Source organism: Crinia signifera, chromosome 12, assembly GCF_055691185.1.
Source record: "Crinia signifera chromosome 12, ASM5569118v1, whole genome shotgun sequence".
In the NCBI taxonomy this organism is placed as follows: Eukaryota; Metazoa; Chordata; class Amphibia; order Anura; family Myobatrachidae; genus Crinia; species Crinia signifera.
In genome coordinates, this window is record NC_139228.1 from 3,815,157 (window position 1) to 3,830,741 (window position 15,585).

Genomic DNA, 15,585 nt, shown 5'->3' on the forward strand with positions numbered 1-15,585 from the left:
CGTACTGTTACCTTACCTCTGATTACCTGCTGTGTCGGCATATCTTTCCCAGCCTCGTACTGTTACCTTGCCTCTGATTACCTGCTGTGACGGCATATCTTTCCCAGCCTCGTACTGTTACCTTACCTCTGATTACCTGCTGTGACGGCATATCTTTCCCAGCCTCGTACTGTTACCTTGCCTCTGATTACCTGCTGTGACGGCATATCTTTCCCAGCCTCGTACTGTTACCCTGCCTCTGATTACCTGCTGTGACGGCATATCTTTCCCAGCCTCGTACTGTTACCTTGCCTCTGATTACCTGCTGTGACGGCATATCTTTCCCAGCCTCGTACTGTTACCCTGCCTCTGATTACCTGCTGTGACGGCATATCTTTCCCAGCCTCGTACTGTTACCTTGCCTCTGATTACCTGCTGTGACGGCATATCTTTCCCAGCCTCGTACTGTTACCTTACCTCTGATTACCTGCTGTGACGGCATATCTTTCCCAGCCTCGTACTGTTACCTCACCTCTGATTACCTGCTGTGACGGCATATCTTTCCCAGCCTCGTACTGTTACCTCACCTCTGATTACCTGCTGTGACGGCATATCTTTCCCAGCCTCGTACTGTTACCTTGCCTCTGATTACCTGCTGTGACAGCATATCTTTCCCAGCACTGTACTGTTACCTTACCTCTGATTACCTGCTGTGACGGCATATCTTTCCCAGCACTGTACTGTTACCTTACCTCTGATTACCTGCTGTGACGGCATATCTTTCCCAGCCTCGTACTGTTACCTTACCTCTGATTACCTGCTGTGACGGCATATCTTTCCCAGCCTCGTACTGTTACCCTGCCTCTGATTACCTGCTGTGACGGCATATCTTTCCCAGCCTCGTACTGTTACCTTACCTCTGATTACCTGCTGTGACGGCATATCTTTCCCAGCACTGTACTGTTACCTCACCTCTGATTACCTGCTGTGACGGCATATCTTTCCCAGCCTCGTACTGTTACCCTGCCTCTGATTACCTGCTGTGACGGCATATCTTTCCCAGCCTCGTACTGTTACCTTACCTCTGGTTTCCTGCTGTGACGGCATATCTTTCCCAGCCTCGTACTGTTACCTTGCCTCTGATTACCTGCTGTGACGACATATCTTTCCCAGCCTCGTACTGTTACCTTACCTCTGATTACCTGCTGTGACGGCATATCTTTCCCAGCCTCGTACTGTTACCTTACCTCTGATTACTTGCTGTGACGGCATATCTTTCCCAGCCTCGTACTGTTACCTTACCTCTGATTACTTGCTGTGACGGCATATCTTTCCCAGCCTCGTACTGTTACCTTACCTCTGATTACCTGCTGTGACGACATATCTTTCCCAGCCTCGTACTGTTACCTTGCCTCTGATTACCTGCTGTGACGGCATATCTTTCCCAACCTCGTACTGTTACCTTGCCTCTGATTACCTGCTGTGACGGCATATCTTTCCCAACCTCGTACTGTTACCTTACCTGCTGTGACGGCATATCTTTCCCAGCCTTGTACTGTTTCCTTACCTCTGATTACTTGCTGTGACGACATATCTTTCCCAGCCTCGTACTGTTACCTTGCCTCTGATTACCTGCTGTGACGGCATATCTTTCCCAACCTCGTACTGTTACCTTACCTGCTGTGACGACATATCTTTCCCAGCCTCGTACTGTTACCTTGCCTCTGATTACCTGCTGTGACGGCATATCTTTCCCAACCTCGTACTGTTACCTTACCTGCTGTGACGGCATATCTTTCCCAGCCTCGTACTGTTACCTTACCTCTGATTACTTGCTGTGACGGCATATCTTTCCCAGCCTCGTACTGTTACCTTACCTCTGATTACCTGCTGTGACGACATATCTTTCCCAGCCTCGTACTGTTACCTTGCCTCTGATTACCTGCTGTGACGGCATATCTTTCCCAACCTCGTACTGTTACCTTACCTGCTGTGACGGCATATCTTTCCCAGCCTTGTACTGTTTCCTTACCTCTGATTACCTGCTGTGACGACATATCTTTCCCAGCCTCGTACTGTTACCTTGCCTCTGATTACCTGCTGTGACGGCATATCTTTCCCAACCTCGTACTGTTACCTTACCTGCTGTGACGACATATCTTTCCCAGCCTCGTACTGTTACCTTGCCTCTGATTACCTGCTGTGACGGCATATCTTTCCCAACCTCGTACTGTTACCTTACCTGCTGTGACGGCATATCTTTCCCAACCTCGTACTGTTACCTTACCTGCTGTGACGGCATATCTTTCCCAGCCTCGTACTGTTACCTTGCCTCTGATTACCTGCTGTGACGGCATATCTTTCCCAGCCTCGTACTGTTACCTTGCCTCTGATTACCTGCTGAGACGACATATCTTTCCCAGCCTCGTACTGTTACCTTGCCTCTGATTACCTGCTGTGACGGCATATCTTTCCCAACCTCGTACTGTTACCTTACCTGCTGTGACGACATATCTTTCCCAGCCTCGTACTGTTACCTTGCCTCTGATTACCTGCTGTGACGGCATATCTTTCCCAACCTCGTACTGTTACCTTACCTGCTGTGACGGCATATCTTTCCCAGCCTCGTACTGTTACCTTGCCTCTGATTACCTGCTGTGACGGCATATCTTTCCCAGCCTCGTACTGTTACCCTGCCTCTGATTACCTGCTGTGACGGCATATCTTTCCCAGCCTCGTACTGTTACCTTACCTCTGATTACCTGCTGTGACGGCATATCTTTCCCAGCCTCGTACTGTTACCTCACCTCTGATTACCTGCTGTGACGGCATATCTTTCCCAGCCTCGTACTGTTACCTCACCTCTGATTACCTGCTGTGACGGCATATCTTTCCCAGCCTCGTACTGTTACCTTACCTCTGATTACCTGCTGTGACGGCATATCTTTCCCAGCCTCGTACTGTTACCTTGCCTCTGATTACCTGCTGAGACGACATATCTTTCCCAGCCTCGTACTGTTACCTTGCCTCTGATTACCTGCTGTGACGGCATATCTTTCCCAGCCTCGTACTGTTACCTTGCCTCTGATTACCTGCTGTGACGGCATATCTTTCCCAGCCTCGTACTGTTACCCTGCCTCTGATTACCTGCTGTGACGGCATATCTTTCCCAGCCTCGTACTGTTACCTTGCCTCTGATTACCTGCTGTGACGGCATATCTTTCCCAGCCTCGTACTGTTACCTTGCCTCTGATTACCTGCTGAGACGACATATCTTTCCCAGCCTCGTACTGTTACCCTGCCTCTGATTACCTGCTGTGACGGCATATCTTTCCCAGCCTCGTACTGTTACCTTACCTCTGATTACCTGCTGTGACGGCATATCTTTCCCAGCCTCGTACTGTTACCTTACCTCTGATTACCTGCTGTGACGGCATATCTTTCCCAGCCTCGTACTGTTACCTTTAGCCCAGCTGCTGCCATTATCCCTTGTTGACAATGAAGAATTCTGTGTGAAATCTACTTACAGTATGTCAGGGACAGAGCGAGACCTGAGGGAGATGTTATGTCCCTATTAGTCTCAGTAGGGCCCCTGCATGGATACGGGATAATGCCGCTAGTGCCTGTCACCAATACCGCAATGATGGCGCAGAGCAGACACGCAGATGGCGCAGGACACTGCTCAGTGTGGGCGTAAAGCATTTTTCTATTCAGAGCCGGGATACCAACATATTATGCCTGTGGCAGAGATAAAGTACCAGCTAATCAGCCCCTAACTGCCATTTTACAAGTTGTGTGTGTATAGTGGTTGGTGCACTAAGTCTTGGAGAGAAATACAGTACCAAACAGCCCCCAACTGTCATGCTGGAGGTATTGTGTGTATAATGGGTGATGTAGCCGGGGAGAGATAAAGTATCAACCAATCAGCTCCTAACTGCCATGTTGCAGGTGGTATGTGTATAATGGGTGATGTACTTGGAGAGAGAGAAAGTACCAGCCAATTGGCTCCTAACTGTCATGTTGCAGGTTGTGTGTGTGTGTGTGTGTGTGTGTATAGCAGGTGATTACTAAGTCTTGGAGAGAGATAAAGTACCAACCAGCTCCTAACTGTCATGTTGCAGGTTGTGTGTGTAGCAGGTGATATACTAAGTCTTGGAGAGAGAGATAAAGTAGCAGCCAATCACAATCATGTCCCCTGTCAGCAGGTTTTGGGGCTATAAGTTTAGTTTCCGGGGACTTGAGGAGAATGGGCGCTGTGGACCACCCGTCATTGGGACCCTGTAGTGCGGGCAGAGGATTAGGGGGTATGACAGCGATGGCCGATATTTGCTGTAATCATTCCTTATTGTGGTTCGGACACCAGGAGGAATGGACGTCTGAGTAAGGGTTTCGCTGTATCCGGTAAATGCTGAATACTGTGAATAATGGATGGGCACGGTGACGCTGCGCCTGGCCGGGCTCCACAATGCTACTTTCCAGACTCATGCAATTTTAAATACCGTTGTTCCCTACCCAGAGGGCCGAGCGGCATTCCCTGTGTTTTCTGGGTCAATGTGATCCAACGCTTGCAATACATATACTGTATATTGGGCAGTACGGATGGTGTAATGGTCAGTATTACTGCCTCACAGCACTGAGGTCATGTGTTATATATACGGGGCAGTACGGACGGTGTAATGGTTAGCATTACTGCCTCACAGCGCTGAGGTCATGGGTTCGATTCCCACCATGGCCCTAACTGTGTGGAGTTTGTATGTTCTCCCTGTGCTTGCGTGGGTTTCCTCCGGGTACTCCGGTTTCCTCCCACATTCCAAAAATGTACTGGTAGGGTAATTGACTCCCAACAAATTAACCCTAGAATGTCTGTGTGTGCGTGTACATGTGGTAGGGAATATAGAGTGTAAGCTCCACTGGGCAGGGACTGATGTGAGTGTTCAACTATACTCTGTACAGCGCTGCGGAATATGTGTGCGCTATATATGAAACTGTTACTAAATAAATATATGACATGATGCCAGGATGCTGTCACTGCGGCTATTCCCATATGTGTCCCACTCCGGGATATGGAACCTTCCGTAGCTTGTCCCCGACAGGCAATGCTTCTACACATTAATCCCGCCCCCTCTGCGCTCGCCTCGCTGCGCCCAGCACACTATTACATTCTCCCACCGCGCCCTAGTGGATGGTAGGGCATGAAATACCGCATGTCGGCACATGTCGGCAAAAAACATGATAAACATCATGTCGATCCTGTGACTGTCGACCTTCCCATTGTCAACCAAATGCCCTTGCCCTGTTGACCTTAGCTATGTCGACCTATTTCAGGTGTCTACCTAAGCCCTGTTGACCTAATATACAGTATGTCAACCTTCATAGGGCGGGTGTACACGTATGTCTGAGTACGTTACATGCATGTGTCTATGTACATAGTAAGGCCTGACATTCTTCCCTCAGGGTGGGTGCACACGTATGTCTGTGTACGTTACATGCATGTGTCTATGTACATAGTAAGGCCTGACATTCTTCCCTCAGGGTGGGTGCACACGTATGTCTGTGTACGTTACATGCATGTGTCTATGTACATAGTAAGGCCTGAGATTCTTCCCTTGGGTGGGTGCACACGCATGTCTGTGTACGTTACATGCATGTGTCTATGTACATAGTAAGGCCTGACATTCTTCCCTCGGGTGGGTGCACACGTATGTCTGAGTATGTTACATGCATGTGTCTATGTATATAGTAAGGCCTGACATTCTTCCCTCAGGGTGGGTGCCCACGTATGTCTGTGTACGTCCTGTGCATGTGTCTATGTACATAGTAAGGCCTGACATTCTTCCCTCAGGTGGGTGCACACGTATGTCTGTGTACGTTACATGCATGTGTCTATGTATATAGCAAGGCCTGAGATTCTTCCCTCGGGTGGGTGCCCACGTATGTCTGTGTACGTTACATGCATGTGTCTATGTACATAGTAATGCCTGACATTCTTTCCTCAGGGTGGGTGCACACGTCTGTCTGCGTACGTTACATGCATGTGTCTATGTACATAGTAAGGCCTGACATTCTTCCCTCGGGGTGGGTGCACACGTATGTCTGCGTACGTTACATGCATGTGTCTATGTACATATCAAGGCCTGAGATTCTTCCCTCAGGGTGGGTGCACACGTATGTCTGCGTACGTTCCATGCATGTGTCTATGTACATAGTAATGCCTGACATTCTTCCCTCAGGGTGGGTGCACACGTATGTCTGAGTACGTAACATGCATGTGTCTATGTACATAGTAAGGCCTGAGATTCTTCCCTCAGGGTGGGTGCCCACGTATATCTGTGTACGTTACATGCATGTGTCTATGTACATAGTAAGGCCTGACATTCTTCCCTCAGGGTGGGTGCACACGTCTGTCTGCGTACGTTACATGCATGTGTCTATGTACATAGTAAGGCCTGACATTCTTCCCTCAGGGTGGGTGCCCACGTATGTCTGTGTACGTTACATGCATGTGTCTATGTACATAGTAAGGCCTGAGATTCTTCCCTCAGGGTGGGTGCCCACGTATGTCTGTGTACGTTACATGCATGTGTCTATGTAAATAGCAAGGCCTGACATTCTTCCCTCGGGTGGGTGCCCACGTATGTCTGTGTACGTTACATGCATGTGTCTATGTACATAGCAAGGCCTGAGATTCTTCCCTCGGGTGGGTGCCCACGTATGTCTGTGTACATTCCATGCATGTGTCTATGTATATAGCAAGGCCTGAGATTCTTCCCTCGGGTGGGTGCACACGTATGTCTGAGTACGTTACATGCATGTGTCTATGTACATAGTAAGGCCTGAGATTCTTCCCTCAGGGTGGGTGCCCACGTATGTCTGTGTACGTTACATGCATGTGTCTATGTACATAGCAAGGCCTGAGATTCTTCCCTCAGGGTGGGTGCCCACGTATGTCTGTGTACGTTACATGCATGTGTCTATGTACATAGCAAGGCCTGAGATTCTTCCCTCGGGTTGGTGCCCACGTATGTCTGTGTACATTCCATGCATGTGTCTATGTATATAGCAAGGCCTGAGATTCTTCCCTCGGGTGGGTGCACACGTATGTCTGAGTACGTTACATGCATGTGTCTATGTACATAGTAAGGCCTGACATTCTTCCCTCAGGGTGGGTGCCCACGTATGTCTGTGTACGTTACATGCATGTGTCTATGTACATAGCAAGGCCTGACATACTTCCCTCAGGGTGGGTGCACACGTATGTCTGTGTATGTTACATGCATGTGTCTATGTACATAGTAAGGCCTCAGGGTGGGTGCCCACGTATGTCTGTGTACGTTACATGCATGTGTCTATGTACATAGTAAGGCCTCAGGGTGGGTGCAGACACTGGGGCTATATAACGGTGAATTCCTCATGGTCTGCTGATGTTGGCGACCGCCCGCACCACAGACACTATTGTCTCAGCGTCCTCCATCTTGTGTGTGTGTATAAACCCCGCAGCCAGCAGACAATAGGACAGAACAGGATTTCCTGCATTCAGAGGTACATTCCGGGACCTCTGCACAGTGCTCCACGTACACAATGACAGAGCGGATTCCTAACCTGACAGCCATCTCGCCCTGAGGCCTGGAATTCTGCGCTGGTTACTAATGCCAGGCCCTGCGCACGCTATTCCCCCTGAGCCCCAACCTGACCGACTGGCTGGTGGCTCTTGGGCGCTGGGATGGGCTATCCTGAAAACAGGGTGCGTGTTCTGTGGCTGCCTCTGAATCATGTGCAGACGGTGTTATGCCAAGCACTATTGTACAGCGTCACGTTGTGCGGTATAATGCTGACACGGTGACATTAGACCTGAGCTGGTGTGATACCATCTGCATTCTCCTGTCCACTTATAGCCTGATGACATATCACCTGTCGGTAACACACAGGTATCCCGTTACCAGCGGCTCGCAGCTTCTGATTTGTGACACCGAACGCACAGCCCTAGGAACATGACAATGGTTTCTGTTCCTCCTGCCTCTGATACTGGGACTATGTACCCCTGGTGCCCTTCTTGTGTAGGCTACTCCTGGCATCTCCGCCTAAACCCTTGGCATCACAGCAGCACATTTTTAGAAGCTTTGTACAGTATGTGCCCTAAGTGTCCCAGGGCAACAAATGGAAATACTTAGAATTATACAAATGTATTTATTAGAAGTGGCCGGATAGTGACTGCACCCAAAGAGCGGATGAGAGCATGCATTACAATATGTATGTAGGCGTGTTAGCAATGTGTCATGTGAGCACATGGGCCTGTACACACGTGTGTCATTTGTATCCTCATCACAATTGCCCGCAGCGTTCCTTATTGTCAGTGCTTCGAAGGCATAGGTGTGTTCATGGAAGAGGGCAGCGATCTACTCGTGTGATACCCGATTTCCTGCCCCCGTCCTACCTGTGTGCCCTTCTGGGTATGTCACAAGAGCTCTGTCGGTTGTCTAATGCACCCTGCCATATTCCTCTGAATGTCATGTCACAGACGTCAATACATCAGGAAATATGAATATTCATTTAGACAATTTATCTTCAGCGGAAGATTTCAAATTACGTGAGATGATTGGTGCGTGCGGTAAGCAGAGGTCAGAGGTTAGGGCATTGGGATGAGGCTCACCTCTATGCGTCAGATCATTCCTCCGCTTAGGGCCTGACGGGGACACCAAATACGAGATGTTCTAGTGACAGCTTCTGTCTGAGCGCACAAGCAAGGCCTCAGCTAGTGTCACCCAGGGAGCAGAGACTGAACTTTGGACACTGCAGAGGAGGAGGCTGTGAGATGAGGGTGGAGAGCGCTGCGGTTTGTACTATGGACAGAGACCATTGACATGGGGAGGAAGTGGGGGGAGGCCGGGTTGCTGGAATCATTTCATTCGGTCTTACACTAAATTGTTACATGTCACAAGTAAATAGGCTAGCGGCAGGTTACCCTGTACTTGCCAGATGCACCGAGCTTCAAAAAGTCATAAAGCAGAGAGATACAGTACCAAGCAACCAGCTCCTAACTGCCCTGTTTCTAAACAAATCTGTAACATGACAGTTAGGTGCTGATTGACTGGTGCTTTATCACCCACCAAATTATCACTTTTTGAAGCTTAGTACATCTGGCCCCAGGAAAGTTACAAATAAATTCTAAAGGCCCATACACACTGGGCTGAAAGCCGCTCAAAACGGCAAGTTTGTGTAGATTTAAGCTCAAAGCCGTCCAGTGTGTATGCCCCAGCGATGAGCGGTGAGTGCTGCTGCATCATCACTAGGAAAGATATATCATCATCCGGACACCACACCATTCATCCAGACACCTCGCCATTCATCCAGACACCTCACCATTCATCCAGACACCTCACCATTCATCCGGACACCTCGCCATTCATCTAGACACATCACCATTCATCCGGACACCTCACCATTCATCCAGACACATCACCATTCATCCGGACACCTCACCATTCATCCGGACACCTAACCATTCATCCGGACACCTCACCATTCATCCGGACACCACACCATTCATCCGGACACCTCGCCATTCATCCGGACACCTCGCCATTCATCCGGACACCACGCCATTCATCCGGACACCTCGCCATTCATCCGGACACCTCGCCATTCATCCGGACATCACGCCATTCATCCGGACACCTCGCCATTCATCCGGACATCTCACCCTACATCCGGACATCTCACCGTACATCCGGACATCTCACCGTACATCCGGACATCTCACCGTACATCCGGACATCTCACCGTACATCCGGACATCTCACCGTACATCCGGACATCCCACCGTACATCCGGACATCCCACCGTACATCCGGACATCTAACCCTACATCCGTACATCTCACCCTACATCCGGACATCCCACCGTACATCCGGACATCTAACCCTACATCCGTACATCTCACCCTACATCCGTACATCTCACCGTACATCCGGACATCTCACCCTACATCCGTACATCTCACCCTACATCTCACCATTCATCCGGACATCTCACCATGCATCCGGACATCCCACCATACATCCGTACATCCCACCATACATCCGGACATCCCACCATACATCCGGACATCTCACCATGCATCCGGACATCCCACCATACATCCGGACATCCCACCATACATCCGGACATCCCACCCTACATCCGGACATCCCACCATACATCCGGACATCCCACCCTACATCCGGACATCCCACCCTACATCCGGACATCTCACCGTACATCCTCACATCTCACCCTACATCCGGACATCTCACCGTACATACGGACATCCCACCATACATCCGGACATCCCACCGAACATCCGGACATCCCACCATACATCCGGACATCTCACTGTACATCCGGACATCTCACCCTACATCCGGACATCTCACCATACATCCGGACATCCCACCCTACATCCTCACATCCCACCGTACATCCGGACATCCCACCCTACATCCTCACATCCCACCGTACATCCGGACATCTAACCATACATCTGGACATCCCACCATACATCCGGACATCTCACCCTACATCCGTACATCTCACCGTACATCCGGACATCCCATCGTACATCCTCACATCCCACCGGAGATCCCACCATACATCCGGACATCCCACCGTACATCCGGACATCTCACCATACATCGGGACATCTCACCGTACATCCGGACATCTCACCGTACATCCTCACATCCCACCATACATCCGGACATCTCACCATACATCCGGACACCTCACCCTACATCCGGACATCCCACCCTACATCCTCACATCCCACCGTACATCCGGACATCTAACCATAAATCCGGACACCTCACCCTACATCCGGACATCTCACCATACATCCTCACATCCCACCATACATCCGGACATCCCACCCTACATCCTCACATCCCACCGTACATCCGGACATCCCACCCTACATCCTCACATCCCACCCTACATCCGGACACCTCACCATACATCCGGACACCTCACCCTACATCCGGACATCTCACCCTACATCCGGACACCTCACCATACATCCGGACATCCCACCATACATCCTCACATCTCACCGTACATCCGGACATCCCACCCTACATCCGGACATCTCACCATACATCCGGACATCCCACCATACATCCGGACATCCCACCGTACATCCGGACACCTCACCCTACATCCAGACATCCCACCGTACATCCGGACACCTCACCCTACATCCGGACATCCCACCCTACATCCGGACACCTCACCCTACATCCAGACATCCCACCGTACATCCGGACATCTCACCGTACATCCGGACATCTCACCGTACATCCTCACATCTCACCGTACATCCGGACACCTCACCCTACATCCGGACATCCCACCCTACATCCAGACATCCCACCGTACATCCGGACATCTCACCGTACATCCGGACACCTCACCCTACATCCGGACATCCCACCGTACATCCGGACATCCCACCGTACATCCGGACACCCCACTGTACATCCTCACATCTCACCGTACATCCGGACATCCCACCCTACATCCGGACACCTCACCCTACATCCAGACATCCCACCGTACATCCGGACATCTCACCGTACATCCGGACACCTCACCCTACATCCGGACATCCCACCACTGAGCACCATATCTCTTATCCAGTCGTGCACACTACACCCCCTCCCTCAGGCATCCCCATCACCTCCGGTGTACTTTGCAGCTACAGCGGTGTAGTGTATGTGTTGTGTCCTACACCCCCCCCCCCCCACCACTCCCCAGCACACCTCTCCTCTCATAGGGTTACACATTACAGTCTTATACACAAGTCCCTGTGCAGTTACCTCTGTGCAGTGCGGCTCTGTCCTCTCGTCACCTGCTGCAGAACCCAGTGCTCCCACTGCCTCCATTATATTATCCCATAGGAGCGTACTGGTGTGTACCTGCACACTCACATGTTACGTAATAACCTCAACTATATAACACTAGATTTTTTTTCTCATTGTTTTTGTTACCCAGGATGCTCAGGGAATGAGAGAAAACCTGCCCATCCTGTCCTGCACAGAACACATTGTACCTTCTACTCTGGGTCACCTGCACCGCCCTCTCCAGCTGCTCACCTCCTACCTCACTCCTGCCATGTACAAACAGCAGGGATACCTCAGGTGCATGCTGGGAAATGTAGTCCCTGCTTGGTAACAACACAATCACTCCAAACCTTGGTTCCCGAGGCACTGTGATATAATGTTGGGGTGGGGACACTGATATAACATGTGTGATGGGGGCACTGATATAATGTGGGGGGGGGGGATAGGGCCTGATTCATACCCATGTACAGAAGCGCACATGTGTAAGCCCTGTACCTGCGACCACCGTGCCAGCCAGGGGGCAGCCGGTAATGTGCCAGCGCCTCGCTTTGTAGCACAATGCTCACACTTGATGCACCCGCACAATTTTGAAAAGCAAAAGGAAAAAAGCAGCGCTGTACCTTTAAAACATTTTCAGAGAATTGGATGATCTGTACAATAAATTTATTGGTACTACAATTACTGAAGCATAAAATGTAAATGATATATGCAATTTGATAAGAACAATAACAACAAGTAATCCCACTTCCACACTAGCAGCACTTTAGAGGAGAGTCCGTTCCTATTGATGCCAAACAGTATTGATAAATGATGCGATAATTACCACTCCTGAGGTGATAGTCTCAGAGAGTCCAAATGTCCAAGTGGTCGGCCCAAGGTCGGCACAAATTACCGGTCCACTGGAGTAATTTTGGGGTCCCAATTTGACCAAAGAAGAAAGAGGTTTTCTTGAAGATGGTAAAAGTGGCCCTTTAGATGTTAGGCAGCTGGTGGCTATATCCCGAAGGCTGGTCCGGACTGCGATCCTGGTGCGGATGGTAGAGAGCGGGACTGGCACGTACTAACGCGTTTCGCTGCACCTGGCAGCTTTATCAAAGGTATAGTGCCAGTGGGGCATGGTGCAGTATAAATACCCTTCATTAACCATGGAATCCAGCTTTGGACTTCAGAGCTAACAAACCTACCTGGGACCATTATTCCTTTGTGGTTGTCTGAACCTTTAAGAACCTACTGCTGGGCTGTTTAATCTGTTCCTGATTGTATGAAGGAATTCACTGTTTTGATGATCATCGATCTGTTTTGAATTTCATATTGGATTCTTGTTTAACTAACTCCTAAGAAGGAGATGCTCCTACCTACCCTTATGGTTATATCCATATTGACATTTTACATTATCATTCATTTTGAAACAACTATTCGCCCCTGATGAAGTCACCTAGCTGACGAAATGCGTTGGACAGATTCATATGTTTTGATCACATGCTGTGAATGAACCACATACAACTGTACTGAATTGTATTTGTTTGTAAAACCTGTTATAAATAAATATTTTTTACATGATATGCATATTAGTATATCATAAGCGCACTCTGCACCCTCTCTTTGTTCATATATATATGTGTGTATATGCATATATCTCTGTGTATGTAGACATGCGGCGGCAGTGCAGTGGTAATTGCCGGCGACCTCTGGTGCAGGGGGACAGTGGCTATATATATGTGTGTGTGTGTATGTATATATGTATATATATAAAGACAAAGGAACAGAGTGCGCTTATAAGTGAAGGTACACAGCTTATTTCTCACATTTGTTTAAAACATTTATTCAGTAAAAACCTTAACAATCCGGCTCATATAAAATACATAAATACATATAGTCTTTTTGAAGATGACAATTGTCGTAGTGTACAATTTTTCCAATATAACAACTGGCCCAACGCGTTTCGTCACCCACGTGACTTCCTCAGGGGCACTTGGCAACTTGGTAGACAACGGTACAATTGCACTGTAAATAGTAATACAATATGTCAAGGAAAATATGTATCACATTTCACAAAATAATGGAAAGTAAAAAAAGAAGATGGAGATGACAAGAGAGAGACAAAATCCAATAATCATTAAAACAAACATCGGTATTATCCATAAACCAATGAGCTTAAAAATAATCATAATAGAAATTCAAACCTCACTTTAATATAGCGGGTTGCTAGTATGACTGAGATAAATAAAATCCTTATTTTTTCAACCAGCAATACAAAAGACAAAAACCTAAATAAATTTTGCGATTTTTTTATAAGGTATATAAAGTGATCACCATTAAAAGTACTTTGCATATTAACCACTCAATAGTATTTAACACCATATACATATACCTTTACAAAGAAAGAAATAATAATAAAGAGGGTACCTTTATGCAGTATCACAAAATGAATGGGTACAGAAAAATAGTTTTTTTTGCAGGAATATATCTGGATGGAAAAATTCATAAGATCTGGGGGTTAGAATCCAAAATTCCCCTTCCAATCCAACATACCACCACCAACACCAAATATAAGTGGGTTGTAAAAAATGGTACATTTAGGACTTACATTTAACCAGTTAACAGCGCTCTTGTTAAAGCTGGCCCATACAAATAAACAAAGTTTTTTGTCCCAGTTTCACTGAGTACACCCACTCAGTGGCGGATATCCACATCCAAGTCAACTTCAAATACAAACATAAAAACCTAATCAGTTAAATTACATAGTGGGGAAACCTATATAAGACAGTGATTACAAGCAGGAGCATAATTGGCCCAAAAAAAGAAAAGAAAAAAAAAAAAATACAAGATAAAACATCAATACTTACACAATGCTGTGTGACCAGGAAGTAACCTCTAGTGTATTCAATGGCAGAATGACAGCCTTTACCCAGATGGGGCTATATATAGGTCCAGACAAAAAACGTCACTTCCTGTTTGTCATTTAATAGAGGGCTAATCCCTTTAGAATTAGTGATATCCCACAGCTATATATAATGTGCCCAGCTAATCTAAGCTGTTGCTAGGTGTCCTGCTTACTCCAGGGGAACTTTTTGTACTCCCCATAACCATAACTGTAATCATAGAACAGCCGGGCGGCGGACGCGCTGTGCGTTCCAAACCGCCGCCATCTTGGCTGTAATGGAACGCACAGTCGCGCCCGACTTCCGCTCGGCGGGGTCTGTTTGTGTTCCACCTGAACAATTTCATAGCGAGGCGTGGAGCGCAAGCTGTTACCAGCGCTCCCGTCTCTCCTAAACTGGGGAAATGACCACTTATACTCTGTATTAAGCAGCGTTAGCTGCGTTCCATACGGGCGCCATGTTTAATTTTGAAAGTGCCCGCTTCCCCTCTTATTTCAATCGAGAATTTAACCCCCAATATGAACTTCCCCTCAGTGTATTATTTAAACCATAAATACATACAAATACTTACATTTACTTATAATGACTTTTTAATAGTGTATGAAAATAACCATTACCATAAACTTACTTAGAGAAATATGTCACATGTATCTTAGTGCACTACATGTGCCTCCTGAATGTATATTAATCAATTGGGTTTTATAAGTGAAAAATTTAATAGTTATATTTATTTTTATTTATATTTTTAAGTGAGTGTATACCAAAAATTTATACTAATTATTACAAATTATTTTCTTTTTATAGTGAGTGAATGTACTAAATAATTAAATACTTAGAGTGCTCTTAATTTATAT

General features: G+C 47.8%; 2 protein-coding genes across 3 annotated transcripts in view; one reads left to right on the top strand and one right to left on the bottom strand.

The window, feature by feature from the left end:
* NR1I3 (nuclear receptor subfamily 1 group I member 3) overlaps positions 1-11,962 on the bottom strand; it is a 32,729-nt gene extending 20,767 nt beyond the window's left edge. Inside the window, exon 1 of one of the 2 annotated variants that reach the window (XM_083165869.1) lies at positions 11,826-11,962. In XM_083165869.1, coding sequence (XP_083021995.1) covers positions 11,826-11,891 — 66 coding nt within the window. In that variant the 5' untranslated portion in view covers positions 11,892-11,962. Of the gene's footprint in view, positions 1-8,626; positions 9,265-11,825 lie in introns of those variants that run through there. The other variant, XM_083165870.1, reaches the window with a different exon arrangement.
* Positions 1-12,258, top strand: part of TOMM40L (translocase of outer mitochondrial membrane 40 like) — a 92,826-nt gene extending 80,568 nt beyond the window's left edge. The window contains exon 9 of the mRNA XM_083165867.1: positions 12,001-12,258. Within this exon, the coding sequence (XP_083021993.1) occupies positions 12,001-12,180 (180 nt within the window). The 3' untranslated portion in view covers positions 12,181-12,258. The remainder of the gene's footprint in view (positions 1-12,000) is intronic.
* The last annotated feature ends 3,327 nt before the right edge of the window (positions 12,259-15,585 follow it).